At 47.6% G+C, this 11736-nt stretch overlaps 1 protein-coding gene across 1 annotated transcript; it reads left to right on the top strand.

The window, feature by feature from the left end:
- Nucleotides 1–8344: 8344 nt before the first annotated feature.
- LOC103171921 (V-set and immunoglobulin domain-containing protein 10-like 2) lies at nucleotides 8345–11507 on the top strand. The gene is made up of 6 exons (XM_042345660.1): nucleotides 8345–8548; nucleotides 9121–9360; nucleotides 9699–9866; nucleotides 10143–10210; nucleotides 10541–10585; nucleotides 11387–11507. Exons 1-6 carry the CDS (start codon nucleotides 8350–8352, stop codon nucleotides 11447–11449), a joined length of 783 nt encoding a protein of 260 aa, XP_042201594.1. The 5' UTR covers nucleotides 8345–8349; the 3' UTR covers nucleotides 11450–11507.
- The last annotated feature ends 229 nt before the right edge of the window (nucleotides 11508–11736 follow it).

The following is an 11736-nucleotide window of genomic DNA, read 5'->3' as shown; positions in this document are numbered from 1 at the left end:
CCTCTGTTTACCAAGCAGAAAGTAATCTCGCTTGTTAGTCAACAGCCAATTAATTGCACAGAGGTGTCCCACAAACAGTTGTGGATTGAAGTGACCAATTTGTCTTTTTTGCAAGAATTACTATTATTACTATTATTATTAGTGAGAGACCTGAGTTCGATTCCTGGCCGGGCGAGGCCTTGGACAAGTTTCCTTACTCCACACCCTGATAATAATCCCTCAAAAAAAACAATAATAAATTGGTCATTCCAATCCACGACTGTTTGTGGGACACTGCTGTGTACAATTGGCTGCTGTGTTTCACCTACAAATGTAGTCAATTCACTATTCTGTGAAGCGCTTTGAGACGTCTTGAAGACGTGAAAAGCGTATATCAAATGCAAGGATTATTATTATTATTATTGTTGTTATTACCATTATTATCCCAGCCAGCTGCAGGCAAGGTACAGGAATCTGAGGCCACGAGCCAGCTTTATGAGTGAACTAATCTTACAATGGCTTTCACTTCCACATGAAATCACTGCTTCAAACCAACTGAAACCTTTGAGCTGTACAGCGATTAACTCCAGACATTCCTAACTAACAGGTCACTGAGCTCCGGGTGGTTAACTGTCAGGGGTTTTATCGTTGGAGTCCTGCAGCTCAGTGGTTACAGCACTCGCCTCACAAGCGAGAGGACCTTTGTTCGATTCCTGGGCGCGTCGGGGCATAATGTCCTTATTTCACACGCACACGCCTCTGTTTACACTGCAGTAAGTAAGAATACGGTTGTTAGTCGACTGGTGGATTACTTTTCTGGGGGTAATATTCCTTACAAAAAATAATATATTGGCTATTTCGATCCACGACTGTTTGTAGGACACTGCTGTGCGCAATTGTCTGCCGCGTTTCGCCCACAAATATACAGTCAATTCACTTTACAGTGTACTCTGTGAAGAGCTCTGAGATCTCGACGTGTTAAGGCGCTATATCAAATGATTATTATTATTATGATTATGGAATCACAGAATCTTACAGCACAGGCGGAAGCCATTCAGCCCATCGTGTCTGTGCCGGTTCTTTGAAAGAGCTGCCCAATCAGTCCCACTCCCCCGCTCCTACCCCGTATCTCTGCATATTTTTCCTTTTCAAGTCCCTGTCCAATTCCCTTTTGAAAGCTACTATGGAATCTGATTTCATAGCCTTTCCGGCAGTGCGTTCCAGACCGTAACAAATCGCTGCGTAAATGTCCCCTCGTCTCCCCTCTGGTTCTTTTCCCAATTATATTAAATCTATGTTCTCCCGTTACTGACCCACACACCAGTGGAAACAGTTTCTCCCTATTTACTCTATCAAAACCCCTCATCATTTTGAACACCTATATTAGATCTCCCCTATCCTCCTCTTGCTCTAAGGAGAACAATCTCAGCTTCTCTCGTCTCTCCACATTTCTCTCTTGTTATCTTCTTCTGGTAATAAAATTCCTTTGGTTTGACCGCAATAATTCCATCTTGTGTCAGAGGTTAGGAGTGTGGTGGGGTGCACACTATCCCTGACAGTCACTACACAGTCACTGAACACACAGTCACTACACTTTACAGTAGCATATCCTGCTAAGCTCTTTGAGCCACTTCAATGACATGATAATTGGTTGCCATGTTTTGGCTACAAAATACACAGTCACTCCACTCTACAGTCTGTTCTATGAATGAGATGTCACGACGACATGATAAGGCGCGATATCAAATGCAATGATTATTATGTTCATGTCAGGAGGACGTCCCAAGGCGCTGGACAGTCAGAGGTTTATACCCAGGATGGGGGTTGGGATCAGGAAGGGTAGAGGACGGGGAGGAGGAAGGTAGGACGGTGACCAAAGATGTGATGGTCGAAGAGGAAGGTCTTGAAACTGGCCTTGAAGGAGGCGAGGGAGGGGGTGGAGAGGCTGAAGGCCCAACAGCCACTTGTGGGGGATGTGAAGCCGGCCGGAGGCTACTGAGTGGAGAGAATGGACAGGTTGGTAGGGGGTTAGTTAGGAGTTCACAGAGGTGGGGGGGAGTGAGGCCATGGAGGGCTTTAAAGGTGAGGACCAGGAGCTTGAACTGTACCCTCTGAGTGATGGGGAGCCAGTGGAGCCGAACGAAGATGGGGGTGATGGGGTAACGAAACATGACCCTGAACACATCCCTAAACAGTCACTGAACACACTAAACTTGTACCTCAGCGAATATCTTGTCTCCACTGTAGCTCAGGGGTTTAGAGCGCTCGCCTCGCAAGCGAGAGGATCTGGGTTCAATTCCTGGGTGTGTCAGGGCAAAACCTTAAGCAAGTTTCCTTACTCCACACACACACACTTGTTACTCACACCTCTGTTTACCAGCAGTCAGTAGGAACCCGGGGGTTAGTCGATTGGGGGATCGATTTCCTGGGGGCAATAATATCTTTTAAAAAATAATAATAATGTGGTCACTCAATCCACAACTGTTTGTGGGGACGTCACTGTGTGCAATTGGCTGCCACATTTCAGCCCCCAAAACACACAGTCACTCCACTGTACAGCGTATCCTGTGAAGCGCTTTGAGACGTTTCGAAGATGTGATAAGCGCCGTATCAAATGCAGGATTGCTCAAAAAAAAATAACAATTACGGCACTCAATCCTCTACTGTTTGTGGAACATTGCTGTGCGGAATTGGCTGCTGCGTTTCTCCCACAAAACACAGTCACTACATTTCCCAGTGTATCCTGTGAAGCACTTTGAGAAGTCTCAAAAACGTTATAAGGCGCTGTGTCAAACGCAAGGACTATTATTATAATAATATTAAAAATAGTGAGGGCGTAAAATGTGTCTTACAGGAAGTAAAACTATTTATCTCATAAATTAACATATTAATTCCTGACAAAGTGAAAGTGCACCGGGTGCCATTAGAGCCAGTGTCAGGGTCTCCCTACAGTAACAGTAATGATTAACAGCAGACTCTGCCCTGCGTTCAGGTGACAGCCCATATTCAGTTTGTCTCTGTCTCTCTCCCTAACGTGTATATGTGGTGGTTTCCAGCCGCGAGGATGTTGGTGGCTGCTCTGCTCATTCTGGTCACTAATCTGAGTGAGTTACTGGTAACAACATAAGCAAAGGTCCATCTCGTTCATCTCCCACCGTCCTGGCAGTCGCTAGACATGTCGTGTCACAAACTATATACTGTGTGTCTCTCTCACTCTGTGTATGTGTGTGTCTATCTCTCAGTGTGTGTCTCTGTCTGTGTGTGTGTGTGTCTGTCTCTCAGTGTGTGTGTCTCTGTCTCTCTGTATGTGTCTCTCTCTGTGATTGTGTGTCTCTGTCTATGTGTGTGTGTGTCTCTGTGTGTGTGTGATTCCTTCTCTATGTCTGTGTGTCTGTGTGTGTATGTCTCTGTGTGTGTGTGTAACTCCTGTGTGTCTGTGTGTGTCTATATACTGTATCCCAAGATATTATTTTCCAGTAAAAATCTATCAAAGTTGATCTTGAAACAAATGACATTTTCTGCTTCCACCGTCTGTCTCCATCGGGATCCTGTTCAATAAGTTTACTACTCACTCACTGAATAGTTGAGAGAGTTCTGAATTGTAAAGTCCTGTAGCTCAGCGGTTAAAGAACTTGCCTCGCAAGTGAGAGACCTGGTTTGATTCCCGGGAGAGCAAATTGTTGGGCAAGTTTCCTTACTCCACACACACCTCTGTTTACCAGCAGGAAGTAGGAACCCGGTTGTTAGTTGATTGGCGGATCGCTTTTTTTGGGAGTAATAATTCCTTCAAAATTTTGCCCACAAAATATACAGTGAATTCAACTTACAGTAGATTCTGTGAAGCGCTTTGAGACATCTCAAAGACGTGATAAGACGTTAGATCAAATGCAAGGATTAATATTAATATTATTATTACACTGTGATTGATTGACTGTTGTGTGTGTTATGTGTTACAGAGCAGGTGGGAGCTTTCAGTCTGACCGTTACTGAGAGTCACATAGAAGCCACAGCCGGACAATCTGTGTACTTCCTGGTAATGCCCAGTGAACAGGGAAGTTTTAGCATATCATGGAAAGCCAACACCAGCTCCACAATCGCAACAGCACAGGGAACAACAGTGAAATATTTTGGAGACTACCAGGGTCGGGCTGAGCTTTACCCCAACAATGCCACTCTACGTCTGGACACAGTGACTCCGGCTGATTCCGGTTCGTACTCAGTGATTGTGTTTGAATTATACCACGGATCAGCCACAGCAGCTTTACAACTGCGTGTTCACAGTGAGTAAACAACAACAACAACTTGCATTTACACCACATTCCTCACATAGGGTAGAGTCCGAGAGCGCTGGACAGGGGCAGAGTCTGACCCCGAGCCGGTGGGAGAGGGAGGGGGGAGGTGACGGTAAATACAATTAAATAGGCGTGATTTGAAGGTGGGGAGTGAGGGGGCGAGATGGAGGGGTTGATAGGGAGAGCTTCAGGGCATAGTGGCTGAAGGTACGGTCACCAATGATGGAGCAGAGGGAGCGAAGGACAAACAGAAGGGTGTGATAGGGAGCCAGTGGGGCCTGGCGAGGGCAGGGGTGATGGGGTACAGGGTTTAGTGTGTGATAGGGAGCCAGTGGGGCCTGGCGAGGGCTGGGGTGGTGGGAGTACAGAGTTCAGTGTGTGTGAGGGCTGGGGTGATTAGTTTACACATTAGTTTACACTCGAAGCGCTTTGGGACATCCTCCCGACGTGAAAAGCGCTATATCAAATGCAAGGATTATTATTATTATTATTATTACACAGTACAGAGATTTCACTAAATATCATTAATTTCTCCTGAAATAGATTTCATTTAAACAGTTCCACATATCAGGTTTCTCGGTGGAACTGAATTAATGTGTTGGATACAGAGAGAGACTGAGATCTTGTGATGGTCACAGACCGGCGACAAACTCACTCTGAAACTGATCAATTAATCAACTTTGTGCCTGGGGGTTTGTCAAAGGGCAGACCTTGGTGTCGGCCTGACTCAGTCGGCAGCACTTCAATCAGCAGGTTGTGTTTCAAGCCCTGTGGAGTCCTGTAGGGTGTTGGTTAGAGCAGGACGGTCAACTGGTGGCCCGCGGGCCGCATCCTTGGATTCACTACTATTGTGATTGTGTGTGATTGTCTGTGTGTGAGAGTGTGTGTGTGGTGGTGTGTGTATGAGGGTGTGTCTGTGTATGTATGACTGAGAGTGAGTATTGTGTTTGTATGTGTGTGTGTGACTGTATGTGTGTGAGTTTCTGTGTGAGAATGTGTGTATAGGTCTGTGTGTGAGGTTGTGTATGTCTGTCTCTGTGTGAGTTTGTGTGTAAAGGTGAGAGAGGGAGTGTGAGTGTCTGTGTGTGTGTCTGTCTGTGTGTGTGAGAGTGTGTGAAGGTAAGAGAGAGAGTGTCTGTCTGTGTGTGTGTATATAAGTCTGCTGTGTGAGTTTGAGTATGTCTGTCTGTTTGTGTGTGAATTTGAGAGAGGGAATGTGAGTGTTTGTGTGTCTCTGTGTGGCTGTGAATCTGTGTGTCTGTTTCTCTCTGTGTGAGTGTGTGTGTGTGTGTCTCTGTGTGTGTCCGTGTCTCTGTGAGTGTGTGTGTCTGTGTCTCTGTGAGTGTGTGTGTGTCTGTGTTTGTTTCTCTCTCAGTTTGTGAGTGTGTGTCTCTGTGCATGTGTGTATGAGTGTGTGTATGCCTCTTTATGCATTCGTGAGTGCCTGTGTATCTCTTTGTTCGTGAGTGTCTATGTGTCTCTGTGTGTTTGTGTATCTCTCTGTTTGAGAGTGTCTGTGTGTCTCTGTGTACCTCTCTGTTGCGAGTATCTGTGTGTTGTTGTGTGTCCGTGTCTCCCTCTGTGTGTTTGTGGATGTGCCTGTATGTGTGTCTCTGTATCTGTAATAATAAATAATAAATAATCCTTGCATTTGATATAGCACAGTATCACATCTTCTGGACATCTCAAAGCGCTTCACAGAATACACTGTAAAGTGAATTCTGTATATTTATGGGCGAAACGCAGCAGCCCGTTGCGCACAGTAGTGTCCCACAAACAGTTGTGGATTACGTGACTGTAAGTGTGTCTCTATCTATGGGACATCCTCCCGACGTGAAAGGCGCTATACAAATGTATCCCTCTCTGTATCTGTGAGAGTGTGTGTCTCTCTCTGTGTCTGTCTATCTGTGAGTGTGAGTCTCTCTCTCTGTCTCTGAGTGTGTGTTTCTCTATGAGTGTGTGAGTCTCTCTCTGAGTCTGTGTGTGTGTGTATGTGGCTCTCTGTGTTTCTGTGTGTGTGTCTCTCTCTCCCCCCACCACCACAAAAAAGGCCACCCAGTCCTTGTTAAAGAAGCAATTATATTTTCCTCACTCAATCCACGACTGTGGGAGACTCTGTGCACAATTGGCTGCCGTGTTGCGCCCAGAAAATATACAGTCAATTCACTTCATTGAATTATTATTATCAGTGTCAGAAATAAAGTGTGAGGTCAGTAAAGTTTCAGAATGAAATGAAACGCGTTATCTTACAGCCCTGGTGTCCAATGTGAGCATCAGCCTGAGTCCAGACAAGGAGATATTTATCGAGAATGAAGACACAGTGACACTGAGATGTACAGCGATGGGATCGTTCCCCACCTATTCCTGGGCACTGGATGGACACCCGTTACCTGTAACCCCACGTTACACACTGTCTGCAGATAATAGCACTCTGACAATCAGCCCCGTACACAGGAGCGACAGTGGAGGGTTTATCTGCACGGCCAGTAACCTGGTGGGCAGTGACAGCAGCAAACCAGTGAAGCTGGTGATAACTTGTGAGTATATTTGCTGTGGTGTTAAAACCAGATCAACGTGAGCTGAACAGGACAGTGCAGTTGGCCCACGTGTATCCCTACTTGTTCCAGCCTGGCTCAGCTCTCTATAAGTCAGAAGGTTGTGGCCTCACGTCAGTACTTGGAACTCATGTAGTCCAGACTGAAGCTCCAATGCAATGCTGGAATATTCTACATTGGGGTTTGATGCTGTGGATGGAGGAACAAACAGTGGGGTCCTGTAGTGGTTGGAGCCCTCACCTCGCAAGTGAGAGCTCTTTGGTTTGATTCCCAGTTAGCGATCCACCAATCGACTAATTAAGGGTTCCTAATTACTGCTCAGTAAACAGAGGGTGTGTTTGGGAGTACGGAAACTTGGCCGACGTTTTGCTCTATAACTAATATAATAATCCTTGCATTTGATACAGTGCTTTTCATGTGTTTTAGACAACTCAAACGCTTCACAGAATATACTGTAAAGTGAATTGACTGTATATTTGTGGGTAAAACGCGGCAGACAATTGCGCACAGCAACGTCCCACAAACAGCCGTAGATTGAAGTCACCAATTTATTTTCTTGAAGGATTATTATCAGGCGTGTGGAGTAAGGAAACTTGCCCAAGCATTCACCCCCTGCTGGGAATCAAACACAAATAAGGAATGCCTCTAACCACGGAGCTAGTTATTATTGTCATTGGAAGAGCCGTTGTTTGGATGAGACGTTAAACTATCTGCCTGTTCAGGTTAAAGATCCCATCACTATTTGAGTGTCAATCGGCCACTTGACTGTAGAGGGCACCACAGACAAACCTAATCTCCCCACCAGACTGCAACACCCACACTTGAGCCCGAGAGGGAGTTTAGGGACCAGGAACAGGAACCCTGACTCGCTTTAAACTCCATGACCCACAGATCACCTTAAATTCAGCCTCACGCGACCTGAGCTGCAATAATAATAATGATAATAACAATAATAATGATCATAGTTATCATCATAAGAATAAGAATCATCCTTGCATTTGACAATCAAGCAAGAGAGGACCTGGGTTCAATTCCCGGGCGGGTCAGAGCGAAACCTTAAGCAACTTTCCTTACTCCACCCACACCCCACATCCGCGCCCCACACCCCACAAGCACACCCACACACACACACACCACATTACTTACGGAGCAGTAAGTGGGAACCCTTGTTAGTCGATTGGCAGATCACTTTTCGGGAGGTATTAACCCCTCCAAAAAAAACACCTTACCTCGTCTCAAATCGCTTCACAGAATATACTGTCAAGTGAATTGACTGTAGATTTTATGGGCAAAACTCGGCAGCCAATTGCGCACAGCAGCGTCCCACAAACAGCCAGAGATCTGTGATACATGTAAAAAGGCTGTTTCTCTCACACTATCATCTGCCATCCATTTATCTATCTATGTCACAGTTTAATGCTTATTCTTTCAGATGGCCCTGATCCACCCACAGTTGAAGTGATCGGGCTGGAGCTATGTGACAGCTTCTTCCCAGGACAGTACTGTGGGAAGGAGGGAGATTTATGACCCTCAACTGTCAGACGAAATGTTTCCCAGAGGGCAACTACAGGTGGACACATAACACCACAGTCATTGCCGGCAACACCTCACAGCTGCCTATAGAGAGCCTCACGTTCCACAACAGCGGGGATTACACTTGCAATGTGGAGAGCGATTACACCACGATTAGCCGCACGGAGAAGGTTTCAATCCTCGTGTACAGTGAGTTAGATCTCAGTCAAAATTGGCACTGTCTAAATAACAACACATGACATTTACACAGTGGCTTTCACGTCAGGAGGATGTCCCAAGGCACTGGACAGTCAGGGACCCACACCTGAGCTGGGGGTTGCTATCAGGTGGGTTGGAGGGCAGGGAGATGGGTGTAGGAGGTTGACCGACGGCACAGTCTGTCGAAGAGGGAAATCTTGAGATGGGTTATAAAGGAGGCGAGGGCGGCATGGCAGAGGGATTGTGGAAGTTTCAGAGGGTGGGGGCAGAGAGGCCTAAGGCCCAAACACAGACATAAGGCCCGACCACTGACGGTGGGGCAGGCGGGAGGGGACATGGAGCAGTGCAGCACCCGCTGAGCGGAGGGAGCGGACAGGTTGGTCGGGGGTTAGGAGGCCATAGAGGTAGGGAGGGAGAAGTGAAGCAATGGAGGGCTTTGAAGCTGAGCACCAGGATCTTGAACAGTATCCTCTGAGGGATGGGGAGCGAGTGGAGCCGGGCGAGGGTGGGGACAACTCAAGGTGGAGCCAATAACTGGACTGTTTGTCTTTGCCTTGTTCAAGGGGCTCCCACACAGCAGATCACATGCGGAGCAGCAGATAAAGGAACAGCATTGGTGTTGATGTGCTCCTGGGCTGGTGGGGTGCCAGACTCTGTCCTTCAGCTGAAGGTCGGACAGACGATTGTCAATGCGACAAACGAGGGGAATGTCACCATCACAAAGGATCAGCTCAGCTCCCGAGAGATCTTCACATGTGTTGGACGCCATGTTGTCTCTGACAGTCAATGCTCTATAGTCATTGGTGAGGACTTGAGGGCTGAACAACAACAACGATGACAAATTACACTTGTATAGCGCCCTTCACGTCGCAAACATGTCCCGGGACGCTGCACAGTCAGGGTTTTTGGACCTGAGCTGGGAGTTGGGGTCAGGAGGGGTGGAGGGCAGGGGGGTGGGTTGGGGGGTGGGAGGGTGGCTGAAGGTGCGGTTGGTCGAAGAGGAAGGTCTTTAGATAGGATTTAAGATGTCTCGATGGCGTGATAAGGCGCTGTATCAAACGGGAGGATTATTATTATTCCTACTAACTGTTGGGGTGACTGTGTTGCTGTTTTGCTGAACGCTGTCTGTGCTGTTACACAGATAAACCCCAGAGAGCGTCAGGGTCTGAGCCTCAGGTGGAAGTGGGGAAGGAGGCAGATGTGACCTTAGACGTGTCACTGACAGACACAGTGCGGGTGTCAGACCCTGGCCTGCTGCCCGCACACTTTACATGGTCGAAGGAAGACAACTCCATCACTGGCTCTGACGGCAAGTTCATCATCACCTCAGGACTAACCTTCTCTAAACTGCTCATCAGTAAATTCCAGGCAACCGATCAGGGCACATATCAATGCCATGTCACTAACGCAATGGGAGAGAACTTCTTCCAATTTGACGTGACTTCAAACCCCTTCATGCCCTAGTACCTCCCTACCTCTCCGACCTGCTCAACCCCCCCTCTGGCCTCCTGCTTATCCCTCGTTCCCTCTATCCCACCATCAGAGGCTGCGCCTTTGAATAAACAAGTTGTTGTTTATTTTCTAGCCAAGACACCCCGCAGTGCACAGCGAGAGACAGAGTGGGAACCACACTACGAGAACATTGATGTCAGAGTAAGTTCTGTGCAGTCCTGTAGCTCAGTGGTTAGAGCACTCGGCTCGCAAGCGAGAGAATCCGGTTTCGATTCCCGGACAAGGACCGTAGGCAATTGGCTCCCCTTTGATATGACTCAAAGTCGTGATAAGGTGCTGTATCAAATGCAAGGATTATTATTATTATGATAAAAACACAGTCACTACACTTTACGGTGTATCCTGTGAAGCACTTTGAGACGTCTCGAAGATATGACATGATAAGCTGCTGTATGAAGTGCAAGGGTTATTATTATTTACTGCTAACGACATTGCTACTGAATAGCTAAACTGTGTTTGGTTATATTTTAGGCTTCCTCTGCCAATGTCTCCCAGAAGGATTCAGGCCCTTACATGGTGAGGAAACAAATGGCTGACATGGACAGTGTGTCAGCCCGGCTCAGTCTCTTGCTGTCCCACCTCTGTTCTTTACGACCCTAAACTGTCCTTCATCCCCTCATCCATGCCATGACCTGCTATGCCTTCCCCACCTCCACCATATTGCCCGTCTCCGCCACTGTCTCTCACCACAGGCCACCGAGACCCTCATCCATGTGTTCACCACATACAGGCTTGACTTTGCCCACTCCCTGCTTGTCGGCCTTCCCAACGCCTCCCTCTACAAACTGCAGATCATCCAGAACTAATTCTGCAGCTCTGTCCTCTCCCACCCCAGGCTCTGCCCCCCATCAGCCCCACCCTTCCCGACTCCACTGCTTCCCATCACACACAGCATACAGTTCAAGATCCTGGTCTTCACCTTCAAAGCCCTCCATGACGTTGCTCCCCACTACCTCTGCGACCTCCTCACCCCTCTGCCTCCGGCCTGCTTCACATCCCCCACCTCGCCTGCCCCACCATCGGTCGGGCGTTCAGTCACTCTGCCCCATCCTCTGGAACTCCATCTCACAATCCTTCCATCTCACTCCCTCCCTCACCTCCTTCAAGGCCTGTCTCAAGACTTTCGTCTTCAATCAACTGCTCCTTTGGTCACCCTCCCACCCCCCACCCTCCCCGCCCTCCACCCCTCCTGATCCCAACCTACAGCTCAGATCCAAATCCCTGACTGTCCAGCTCCTTGGGACGTCCTCCTGACATGAAAGGCTCTGTGTAAATGTGTTGATAGTAATGATCTGTCCTGTATTCATTGTGTTTCAGAACCTTGGAAAGCACCAAAAAGATATTTATCACAATTTACGTCGTAATGGCCCCGGGAAGTAAATAGCTGTGACAACGTAGATCGATTTCAAGATCCTTTAATAATATAATCCTTGCATTTGATATACGTCTTCTCGACGTCTCAAAGCGCTTCACAGAATATGCTGTAAAATGAATTGACCATACGTTTGTACGAATATCAATCATCTACAAATCCTTTCAGGCCTTGGCACCCCCTACCTCTCTCTCCGACCTGCTGACCGCCCAACCCATGACATGCTGCCTCCACTCAGCTGGATGCGGCCTCCTGCTTGTCCCTCGTGCCCTCCAATCCATCGTGGATGTCCGTA

Source organism: Callorhinchus milii, unplaced genomic scaffold (assembly GCF_018977255.1).
Source record: "Callorhinchus milii isolate IMCB2004 unplaced genomic scaffold, IMCB_Cmil_1.0 Scaffold71, whole genome shotgun sequence".
Taxonomy (NCBI): Eukaryota; Metazoa; Chordata; class Chondrichthyes; order Chimaeriformes; family Callorhinchidae; genus Callorhinchus; species Callorhinchus milii.
The sequence above is the reverse complement of the archived record's forward strand: the minus strand, read 5'-3'. Positions and strand labels throughout refer to the sequence as shown.